Raw genomic sequence first — 11,021 nt, forward strand, 5'->3', positions numbered from 1 at the left:
CACATTTAAATATGCACATCTACAAAAGTATGCGCATGATTGACTTCTCTGTAACAGAATATTTGGCATCGGGGCTGGTGGACGCCGTAGGCGTTCAATGACAAATGGAGTGCTTCATTTAATCAAAGCTATTTTTTTCCCCCCCACTTGTTTTTTTTTTTAATTTATTTAAATATTTTTTCAAATCAACTCCAGCCCTGATTAAGATATTTGGGAGTGCAGTAATTAATCAGTGACTTGGTGTGTTAGCCACTTCAGCCTGATAAAATGCCTCCTTTCAAGTATCCATGCGGGTAAAGAATTTTAAAAAAGTACATTTCTTAATTTTAATTATTTAATACTTTTCATATTTTGTTAGGGTCTGGACGAGGACTGTTTCCAAAGGTTTATAAGAAACTGCTAAGCAGGGTTTATTTTTTTTACAGCCAGGTGCGCTAACATGCTATCTTACAAAGTTTCGGACTGCCCGTTCATTGTTGAGTCAAAGATTGACTTTTAGACTTTCAGAGAGCGGTGTTAGAATGAGAAGTGACCTCCCGTCTGTACCCTATTACACCCCGTTATCATCCCGCGCACCTTGACTCCGCCCCCATGACCGCCCGTCCTTCCCCCGCCGTACGCAAAGAATGGTAAAGGGGCAGGCGTGGCGCCGCATACGGAATGCTTGGTGCAGCGTGATTAGCATTTGCAGGGCAAAGGGGCAGAGGGGAAGCGTTTCGAGAGGTAAAGTGGGGATCATTAGTAAGGGGCAAAGTCAAAGCTTCAGCAAGGTTAAAGCACGTTGGGATTCTTGTTTCCGAACACTGAATAAGAAGCACTTTCTCTACTTTGACTCTTAAAACCAATGAGCACACTGGAATATATTAATAAATGGGTTGAATGGAAAGTTTGAGAAACTCAATTCAACTTTATTTACATAGCACTGAACGATCCTATTACAAGAACTAAATCTTGAGCGCTCTTCGATCTGTGCTCGACCGATTATTATTATTTTTTTAGGATCAATGTCGATTATTAGTAATGAATTATATTTGCCGCTGATTTTCAGTAAAAGGTTGTCATAAACAAATGAGCAAGAATAAACAAGTCCAACTCAAGTCACATGACTTGCGTCTCACACCTCTGCTAAACACGATTTGTTTTGACAGTTTTTGGGTAGTGGGCCGATCGTAAAGTTCAAAACCCCCTCAACCTGACCACAGTTTGGAATCCCAGTGGTGTCTTTTAAGACACTTCATGTCATTTTCACGGCTGACAGTTAGTACAACAACAAAAGAAAACCAGATTATTTAAGCAAATACTTAACATAAAATGATTTCTTTAAGGTTGCTTTATCTTCCCTGATTGCATCCCACTCACCAACCTATTTGGTTCACCTCCTTTTGACCGAGCGTGGCACCTCCTGATTGAATCTTTGTGCTGCGTTAATGTCTTTTTAATGGAGGAGGAAAATGACCTGATTTCTGTTCAACAAGACAGCGAAAAGGAACACGGCGAGGGGAAGACGCGTGGGCCTGTGTGTGTGTGTGTGTGTGTGTGTGTGTGTGTGTGTGTGTGTGTGTGTGTGTGTGTGTGTGTGTGTGTGTGTGTGTGTGTGAGTGACTCGAATCAACCCAGGGAGATTACGGCGTGTCATGAAGCGCTCCGGTGCTGCTCAGTCAGGTCTTGGCGCACTGTCACTTTGTGTCCTCGTCAACGCTTCGTGCGTGCGTGCGTGTGCGACATCGCAGACGTGTAGACACAAATGAGACAATGCCTAACCCTAAACAATAAAAGGATGGTGGTTTTTTTTGGTTTGGAGTTCTGATGGCAAACACGAAGAGTTTGAATCAAACAATTAAATCCCGATCTATCTTGCGTCGTTACTTAATTGCGCTGCTGCCTCCTTGTGATCGTTAGGGTGAACTACATCGTGTTGGAAAAGCAGGCCAGTGCTGTCATGCGTGTGTCATCATTTTTAATCATTCTGCCCAGTTAACTCATTTTTCACTCTTCTTCCTCTTTATCGCCCTCATTTTCGGCCTCCTCCTCTTCCCATCTCAATTTCCACCTTTTTTTTTTCCCCCCCACCAGAATTGTTCTGGCTTTCTGAATAACTCGGCCAGCATCGATTATGCCGCTCGTTGAATAATTGAAATAATCGTCATTCATTCATCACGCGCTGACCTCTCCTGTGACGACGAAGATCATTTGTTACGCTGTCCTGTCAACATTGGCCATTTATCCTCATTGACCTCAATGGGCTACCGTAGTCGCACTCCGGCATCAAAATGACGATGAACTTGTTTTGATGTCAATACGTCTCGATGTATTCTCGCCATAAGTGTTTTCCATTATGATATATTAAAAATAATTTTCAAAAATCGTGACTAGAAATGAGAATAAGCTAGCTTCTAAGCTAGCTTCTAAGGCTAGCCAGCATTAGCATTGCGTCAAGCGTACATCGAGGACGTTTTGCTGCAACGGAATCTTAAATGGCTCTTGGGAAGACTTTGAATTTCGTGACCTTTGCGCCACTAATGTCTAAACAACCCGCAACGCACTCACGTAAATGTACACAAGATAATGAACAAAGCTTATCTTGACCTACGTCATCGGTGGGACGTATATGGGAAGTAAATTATTAGATATGCTGTAACTTCAGCTATCTAAGGTGCTTGCTGGCCTTGTGGTTGAGGATGTATTTTTGGTCACACTCCCGTTATGAAACTTTTCAGCAAAATGATAAGGCCTGAAATATTGATTTTGTTTTCATGTAATTCAGTATATACACCAAAGAATTTTTAAATCAGAATACAAGAAAAGGCTAGGTAGAAAAACTCAATTCAATTCCCGATCTAAATTTGACTATGACTTGGGGGAAAAAAAATTCATGTTGAATTAATGCAGAAAGAAATTTACATCCAGCACTTGGTATCGAGAAAAACGTCATTGCCTACATTTCATCCTTTCACAAACATTTTTAAAGATTTGTCTGGGCTTCGTCGCATTTTTCCAACTGTATCCAGATGCCGCTTTCGGGCCGCAGGATGAGCCCACCCGTCGGTCTCAGCTCTTCACGTGACTGGCTAGTTTTGACGTTAAAATGACGCAAAATGGAAGATAACACCACTTTTTCCTCCATGAGGGCAAAGCGCTGACCTGGCATAGCGAAAAAAGATGAGAAACAAAATATGTTTATCAACATTAAAATTAGCATTAGCACAAGAAGAAACATTAGCATGATTATGAGATGTATTCCCATTAGTGTTAGCTTTAGCATCATGAGTTTCGTTCTTACCGATGCAGTTGCGAAGTCCGGCAGAGAAGGGGATGTACGCATACGGCGGTCTCCCTGTCACGTTTTCCGGCAGGAAGCGTTCGGGCCGGAATTCCTCGGGCTCAGGGAAGTAGCGAGGATCCCGGTGAAGCGCGTAGGTGACGATGATGGCGTTGGTGCCGCTGGGCACTTTAAAACCGTCTGGCAGAATAGAATCAGATTCGAAAATGAATATTGCGGACCAATGCAGGTATTCTGGTTGTCGCTATTAGCATGGACGCAAATTTCAGAGCAGTTCTATCAGAACCTGCTGCAATCATTTCTAATTAACAAGGACACCAAAGCTAACGTAAGCTCCGCTATTCTTTTTTTGATTAGCCTAAAATAATAGTCAAACAATAGCACTTGAATTGTACTCCAACCTTTTCAGACATGTTTTGACCCTCAACGGCCACCGTACACAGGATAAAAGTTAGCTCATACGTACTGATTTTGGCATCTTCACGGAGGCTGCGTGCAAAAAAAGGTACGGAGGGAAAGAGGCGTAGGGCCTCCTTGATGACGCACTCCAAGTACTTGAGCTGCTTCAGGTCTTCCATGTCGGCCACGCGGTCCGACGCACCTTTGGACCCGGGTGAAGTGTGGGGGGGGGGGGGGGGGGTTTACTAATTTTGACTTGGTTACCCCGACAGAGGTTGCATTTCTCTGAAGGCTAGCAAGGCACATCAAAGCAGCTGAGAGCAGAACTGAATCATGCCCCGTGTCTGTGTGTGTTTGTGTGTGTGTTTTGGCTTTTTGGATTTTCACAGCTCTCATTTGCCCGAAGCGCAACTCCAAACAAACACATTAAAGGCACCGAGTCAGAGTGTGAGCGCGTGTTACCAAACACTTCCCGAAGCTCGCGTTGAACTTTGCGGTGCACGTCGGGGTGAGAGCCCAGCAGATGAAGGGCCCAGTTCATCGCGGCTGCCGTCGTGTCGTGGCCCTGCAAAAACATCACCACGTTCATGTCACTCTAAGTAACTATTTGATATTATCATTATTATGAATTTAATTAAAGATCCATTTTAAGTGGGGAAGTAGGGATAGCAACCCTGAACATGAAGGTGTCCACTTCCTCCTGGATGTCCTGATGGCTCATGGAGTTTCCGTCCTCGTCTTTGGTCTTGAGCAGCATGTCCAGGAACGCTCGCCTCTTCCTGGTCTTGGATTCGTCCTCCTTCTTGAGACTCTCAGCTCGCTCCCGAATAACCTGACAGGAGTTTGTTCTTTTGAGTCTCCCTAGAGTGAAATCTCAGATGTTCTGTTCATCTATTCATTCATCCATATGAGCAGGAGCCTTACCTCGTACGTGAATGAATGTAGCAGTTTGAGCGTGCTCTCGTGCACGTTACCCTCGCCAAAGTATTTATATGTGAAGTCGAGCCAGAACCATGGCGCCCTCTGTCGGCGGCTGATGATGTCACTCATTCTTGAAGCAAACGCAGCAACAAGGCGCATTGAATTGTTTCTTTGAACTGTGCAATGCATTTAAAAAATGAAACGTACACTTCAACTTACTTGTAGACACTTTGGACATACTCAGACTCAGAATTGCTTTGTGCGTAGATTTTCTTTCCCATAGCGGTTTCTACAAAATAGATACAGAACTGCAAAATTATCAACTTCATAGGCAAGATGAGGACAGAGAAACAAAGTCGGCAAAAACATAAAAATCTCAGTTGAATTGTGAGTTGTGTCTATTTCATTGGGCTTTTGGGGCACAATTGAGTCTGCCCCTTGATTTCTGCCTAGCAACAAGTGACCAATGTGAAGGCATCATTTTCATTGGAACAGATCAGAAGTCAATTAGTATTTTTAATTTGAATTCCACTGACCACAGATGATGTCCAGGGCGCATAGCGTGATGTAGTTGAAGCAGTTGAAGGGGCCTTTGCCCGCCTGGGGGGCCAACTTGTTCACCAGAACCTCGGCCTGTTCGTTCATTACTTCCAGGAAGTCTTGCAGGATGGTGAAGTGGAACGTGGGCGTCAGCATCTTACGCCGCTGGCGCCACTTTGGGCCTGTGCTGTCAAAAGTGGAACTGGTTTGGTTTGGAAATTCATTTCGAGCATGAGTTGGAAAAACCTGCCCCCGATAGTCTCATAAAAGTTCTCGATAGGACCGAGCCCGAAATTGAAAAGGTCCGTCGATCTAGAATACCTGGTGAGCAGCCCGGTTCCGAGCCAGGGATGGAGGAAGCTGTAAGTGATAGATTTGTCCATGTGAACAGGGTTGCTCACAATTGGCTATAAGGAGGAGGAGAAGCATCAAAAACATAAACTGCCATAAACAATATACAAATATTCATCCATTTTATTACATTGCCTTACTCAGATTTCAACAGCATTATAATAATATTATACACATGATTTATTTAATTTTATCACTGGATCACTTGCTGCCCACCCGACGCAATAAAAGACAGATATCTGTATAGAGGACTCAGCTCCTTGCGGAGGAGAAAGAATACGTGACTGTCTGTACCGTTATGCCGAATGTCTTGTTGGATTTTTCTTTGCTATACTTGTTCAGATTCGCTTTTACTTCTGCTTCCTTACCTGTTCCTCTGTTTATCAAGCTGCCTTTTTACCTACACACTAGCCCCGCCCCGCCCCACCCCCCCACATGTGACTAAAATATTGTACAGTAGGCTTTGCCTCGCAAATGTGAGAATTGTGAAATGACAAAATGTGGGGAAAAAAAATTAAAAAATGAAGCACTTTTCTTTATACTGTACCTCGACAGTCTCGGCATGATAAAGAATCACAAATGGCACGGTCCCAAGCCAGAGTTTAATCACCGGCATATTGCGGAATTCTTCTACATAACCCTGAATTTGCTGGAAGAATTCTGCAAAATAAGATACGACTGATCGCATTTGGCTTTATACTTTTTTTCTTCAAGCATGTTATTCTCAGAAGATCAAAAACCAAATCAAGAATGTCATTTAAACATTGGTGAATAAGTCGTTGAAAACGTTTCTGTCTTGGAGCCAAAACGTTTGAGCTTGCATCTGCACCGCGTCGTCCACTCACCTACCGCGTCGGTTTTCAAATCCAGCGCGTTACCAATGAAGGGATACGTGCGGCTTACGGCCGGGATGGGCTTCATGACCATCCAGTTTTTCAGATACGTGCTCAGCTGTTTGTACGTGAGGGCCGCCAGAACCAGAAGCAGGCCGACGCCCAGCAGCGGCACCGAAACACCGGCGGCCACGATAGCCATGTCGCTAGGCTGTTGTTGTCTCGGAGTGGTCGGGGGGGGGCAGGCGGGGGTTTATATAGCAAGTAGTTGGAGAGGCTGGCCCAAAGCGCCCTTTGTGCTGTTTATCTTTAACTACAAACAGGTCACTGTGTTTAAAGTTGGACTCTTTATGTCATAATCAGGTAGGCGGACCAACCAACTGCCAATGGTTCAAGGGCTGATGGCAGGGGGACTCTGACAAGCTGCTGTAGACTGGTAACAATAGTTGGGGACCCCAACGTTGGCACGGCTGATATTGGTCCTCATTTAAAAACATATATATTTCCTTTAGCCTACGTAAAAAGTTTGTCACTGAGATCAGCGGTAACTCTTCTTTGTCTGTTGGACTTTACTATACTGCCACCCAGTGGCCAAGGCCAATCCCGTGTACCTAATGAAACGTCCGATCACACCAAACAGTGTCCAATCTGGTTTGCAGTAGCATTTTATTCTGATTCCCGCTTTTCCTGTCGCATTGGCGCCAAAGTGAAATCAAATCCCCGAACCCGTCGCAAGGTGCTTTAAAGCAGGGGTGGGAATCGATTGGTCATGCCGAGGGCGATGAGCAGCTTCTGACGGAAGGCGACCACTCGTTCCTTGTGCACGGGCCAGTGGAGGACGCAGCGTTGCCTCAGCATGCCGCGGCGCAGGAAGAGCGAGCGCGATAGCTTGTAGTCGTGTACGTCCTGCAGGAAGACCAGGATCACCGAGTCTCTGCTGGCCTCCATCACCTGGTGCAGCGCCTGATGGGCCTTGAAGCTGCAAGGCAGGGAAAACAAAGTTATTTTAGTCTTATGAGCAACTCGGTGATCGGAGGGTTATGCTCGTCGTTTGTTAGCCTGAGCCATCTTTACTGAAGTGGTTAAAAAGAACAAAGAACAACGGTACCGTCTGCACCACGGATCGCCGAGGAGGCTTTCGGTGACCACAAAAAGGATTTTGCGGGAGTTCCTCATGTTCTCCACGATGGACTCCAGCTGGGACATTCCTGGCACCGAATCCCGGTCCTCCAGGCAAAACTTGCACGCCTCGCCCTCCAGGGGCATCATGGCTCTCTCCACCCAGTTGCCGTCCTCCTCGGCGTGGATGATGTAAGCGTCGTATTCAAACTGCCGGCCCTCCTCCACCGTGGCGTCGCTGAAGCCTAAAGCCCGATTGACCAGGACGTTCCAGTAGAACTGGATCCTCCAGCCGTGGAAGCGCAGCAGAAGCGCCGTCGCGGTCAGCAGCACCACCAGAGTGCTGCTCAGTATGTAGAGCGCGTGGAATGGCGCCAGGTCCTTGCACGAGAGCGGGTCGAAATCTGTGATGGAGCGGTTGAAGTAAGCCAGCGGCGTGTTGCACACGTAGTGGCCGGGGATGTTGCTGCTGCTGCTGATGTTTGTGGTGTTGAGCCACGTGACAAACCACAGGATGCTCTCGCAGGTGCAGTCGAAGGGATTCTTATCCATGAGGAGATAGCTAAGGTTGGCCAAAGGAATCTGGAACACCTCGGGCCTCACGGCCGTGATCAGGCTCCTCTGAAGACGTAAGACTTTCAGGGAGGTCAGGCTATCGAAAACGGAGTCCCTCAGGTTGTTCAGCAGATTGTTGCTAAGGCTGAGCTCACGCAGGTTCCTCAGCCCTCTCAGCGCCTCCATGGGGATGGCGTCTAGTCCGTTGCTGTCCAGCTGCAGGCTGGCCATGTTCTCCAAGCCCTTCAGGTAGAGCACGGGGCCGCCGAGATTGGCGTCATTCCACAACCGCGCCAGGTTGTTGTGTTGCAACTTGAGGACCTTCAGGTTTGCCAGTTGGCTCAGCAGGTTCGCTCTCAAGTTGGCGATGTTATTGTTGCTCAGGTCCAAGTAGGCCAGCTTGGCTAAGGGCTGGAACGGAGAACCATCCAAGTTCAAGGACATGGCCGTCAGGCTTTTACTCAGCGTCAGGACCCTGAGAAGGGGAACGCCGACAAACGACGTGGAGCTGAGGCTGATGGTTTGGTGATTGAAGGACATGTGAAGCTCCTGGAGTTGAGCCAAGCCTTGGAACTCCGTCCCGCTCAGAGTCTGCTTGATGAAATTAAAATCAAGGTAAAGGTGGGTGAGGTTCCCCAAATGGGAGAAGGCACCGTATTGAATCTGCGAAACGGCCGCCGCCGTCAAATTGAGCTTCAGCAACGGGGACCCGCCGAGTGAAGCCAGAGTCTTATTGGAGATGCTTTTCAGTGATGCGTAGCTGCTCCAGCTCAGGTCCAGATATTTGAGACTTTTCAAGCCCGTAAAGGTGCGCTCCGTAATCTCCCGTGCCGAAGTCCTCTGCAAACACAAAGTCTCCAGGTCGGCCAGCGGCCTGAAGGAGAAGTCGTCGATGATGGGCGTGGCGGAGGTGTGACTTTTCACCAGAGCTTTTGTCAAGTCCAGCTGCTTCAAATTACCAAGACCCTCAAACGTCCGCTCGGTCAAATGCTTGATGTTGTTTTCCGACAAGACGAGCTCATCCAGTTTGTTGAGAGGCTGGAACGAGCCCGGTTGGATTTGACCCAAGCCGTTCCCGGAGAGGTCCAGCCAGGTTACGTTGGTTTGCTGCAACTCTTTGAAGGTGTTTGCGGTCAGGGTGACCAACTTCATCCTCCGCAGGGACAATTTCTGGATAGACGTTCCCGACAGCGCTACGCAGATTTTGGAGATGGCCGTCGTTCCCATGTTGCTCCCGTCCATGATGAGGATACGAAAGTGGGAAATAGGCTGGAAGGAAGCGGGGTCCACCTGCGGGGGAAAAACATGGCAGCTCTTTGAACCCCAAAACCCATCCCGCATGTCCTACTCAGGCCAACTTGATTGAATTTGATTGAAAAGCCACCAGTGGCTGATACCTTAAAACAAGGTTGGTACCGACGCCTGGTACCGGCACTGGACCCTCCCTAATAATTTGTCCCTTACCGTTTTGATGTTGGCGGACTCCAGGTTGAGGACCTGCAGAGATGCTGAGTGGCTAAAAAGAGCAAAGTCATCTGTGGCCAAAGTTGAGAAGGTGTTGAATCCCAACCTGAGCTCCACCAGGTTGGGCATTTGAGGCCTGGAGCCCAGCTTGGCCGAGTTGAGATTGTTATTAGACACGTCCAGGAATTGTAGATTCTAAAAAATACAGGTGGAGTCACATGACTTGAGTTGACTTAAGGGGCCCAAAGCCACCGGATAGCGGATCCTACTACCTGTAGCCTGGCAAAGACTTCCCCTTTCAGTTTCAGCCTGTTGCTCGACAAGCGAAACCGGGTCAGGTTCCCGCAGGCGCTCAGATCCTCTTCCTGGATGACGTGCATCTCGTTGTGGTCCATGTCCAGAGTCTGCAGCAGGGGCAGCGCCCGGCACAGTCCGCCGTCCAGCTCGGTGAGGCTGTTGAAACCGACGTCCAGGTGCAGGAGATCCGCGTAGGGGGCCAGGGCCGCCGGCGGGATCCGGCTCAGGCGATTGTGGGACAGATCCAAGCTGGTGATGTTGCCGGGGAGGTCGGACGGCACCGCGGTCAGGCTCAGGCGGCTGCAGTCGGCCGTGGTGCCTTGGATGTGGCAAGAGTTCTTCTTCTGGGAGGACTCGACGAGGAGAACCAGCGTGAGGTGCCACAGAAGGATCACCTGTAGGAATGGCAGGCAAAACATGTTGGAGTGAGTGGGGGAAAAAAACTCCAATACCGTAATTTTCGGACGATAAGTCGCGGTTTTTTTCATAGTTTGGGTGGGGTGGTGAATTATACTCAGGAGCGACTTATATACATACATATATATGGTTTTTCTTTCACTTTTTTGGGCCTTTTATGGCTGATGCGACTTATACTCCGGTGCGACTTATAGTCCGAAGATTACGGTATATAGTTTTTTAAATCTGTGATGTCATCGGGTATGACATGCAAAATAGGCTAAGACTTGCGCAACAGCAAGTCAACAACGAATCATTACAACATCAATAATTTAATTTTTTTTTTTTACTTTTCTGTAGACTGGTGCAATGAATTTCCTTTTTTTGGGTGAGGAGAATTATTAAATTAGGCCGCACGTTCAATTAATCAGCCCCCTGTTTGTTTTTAAAATGAAACAAAACTTCATTCATTTTTTTTCCTGTCATTTACTCAGGGGAAAGAGACTTACCAAGTTTTTCCCGTCTCTGCAGCTCATGATTTCCAGACGAAGTTGTATTTCCTCCGTGCAGACATCAGAGACGTCAAGAAATAAGCTTTGTCAGAGCAAAGAAAGACGGACATGAGATTTCCACCTCCGCTTTCACTTCTCTTTTACGAGGTTTGTCTTCAAAACACACACACACAGAGCATGTTTCAGTGCCATGCTGGCAAGCGTAAACTTGTCTGTTGGCTCTCCATTTTGGCTCCTTCAGAAGGTTTTCTCTGCGAATGATTCAGCTGTCATTTTCCAAGACATAATCCAGGTCAAACATAAAAAACAAATAATACTTCCTGAGTGGGCGTGACTTTTACATACGTTGGCACA

The 11,021-nt window shown here is 47.2% G+C and overlaps 2 protein-coding genes across 2 annotated transcripts; both read right to left on the minus strand.

Moving 5' to 3' along the window:
• Positions 1-2,739: 2,739 nt before the first annotated feature.
• On the minus strand, positions 2,740-6,833 carry LOC133151605 (cytochrome P450 4V2). The gene is made up of 11 exons (XM_061274774.1): positions 6,337-6,833; positions 6,039-6,151; positions 5,462-5,547; positions 5,137-5,327; positions 4,820-4,889; positions 4,604-4,730; positions 4,353-4,511; positions 4,142-4,244; positions 3,747-3,881; positions 3,281-3,460; positions 2,740-3,141 (listed from the first exon to the last, which is right to left on the minus strand). The coding sequence occupies exons 1-11, from the start codon at positions 6,524-6,526 to the stop codon at positions 2,963-2,965; spliced, it is 1,533 nt and encodes a 510-aa protein (XP_061130758.1). The 5' UTR covers positions 6,527-6,833; the 3' UTR covers positions 2,740-2,962.
• A 140-nt stretch (positions 6,834-6,973) lies between these two features.
• On the minus strand, positions 6,974-11,021 carry tlr3 (toll-like receptor 3). Its single transcript, XM_061274773.1, has 5 exons — positions 10,665-11,021; positions 9,735-10,154; positions 9,463-9,657; positions 7,433-9,288; positions 6,974-7,303 (listed from the first exon to the last, which is right to left on the minus strand). Exons 1-5 carry the CDS (start codon positions 10,689-10,691, stop codon positions 7,066-7,068), a joined length of 2,736 nt encoding a protein of 911 aa, XP_061130757.1. The 5' UTR covers positions 10,692-11,021; the 3' UTR covers positions 6,974-7,065.

The sequence above is a fragment of the Syngnathus typhle genome, linkage group LG3, assembly GCF_033458585.1.
Source record: "Syngnathus typhle isolate RoL2023-S1 ecotype Sweden linkage group LG3, RoL_Styp_1.0, whole genome shotgun sequence".
In the NCBI taxonomy this organism is placed as follows: Eukaryota; Metazoa; Chordata; class Actinopteri; order Syngnathiformes; family Syngnathidae; genus Syngnathus; species Syngnathus typhle.

What these genes read in the sequence shown, in the direction of transcription:
- tlr3 (XM_061274773.1), bottom strand. Translation starts at nt 10,691, where the DNA reads ATGAGCTGCAGAGACGGGAAAAACTTG. An exon ending in GCAGAGACGGGAAAAACTTG is followed by an intron (nt 10,155 to 10,664) that starts GTAAGTCTCTTT and finishes CCATTCCTACAG; the next exon opens with GTGATCCTTCTGTGGCACCT. An exon ending in AGTCCGCCAACATCAAAACG is followed by an intron (nt 9,289 to 9,462) that starts GTAAGGGACAAA and finishes TTTCCCCCGCAG; the next exon opens with GTGGACCCCGCTTCCTTCCA.
- LOC133151605 (XM_061274774.1), bottom strand. Translation starts at nt 6,526, where the DNA reads ATGGCTATCGTGGCCGCCGGTGTTTCGGTGCCGCTGCTGGGCGTCGGC. An exon ending in GGAACCGGGCTGCTCACCAG is followed by an intron (nt 5,328 to 5,461) that starts GTATTCTAGATC and finishes CACTTTTGACAG; the next exon opens with CACAGGCCCAAAGTGGCGCC. An exon ending in TATGTCCAAAGTGTCTACAA is followed by an intron (nt 4,731 to 4,819) that starts GTAAGTTGAAGT and finishes GTTTGCTTCAAG; the next exon opens with AATGAGTGACATCATCAGCC.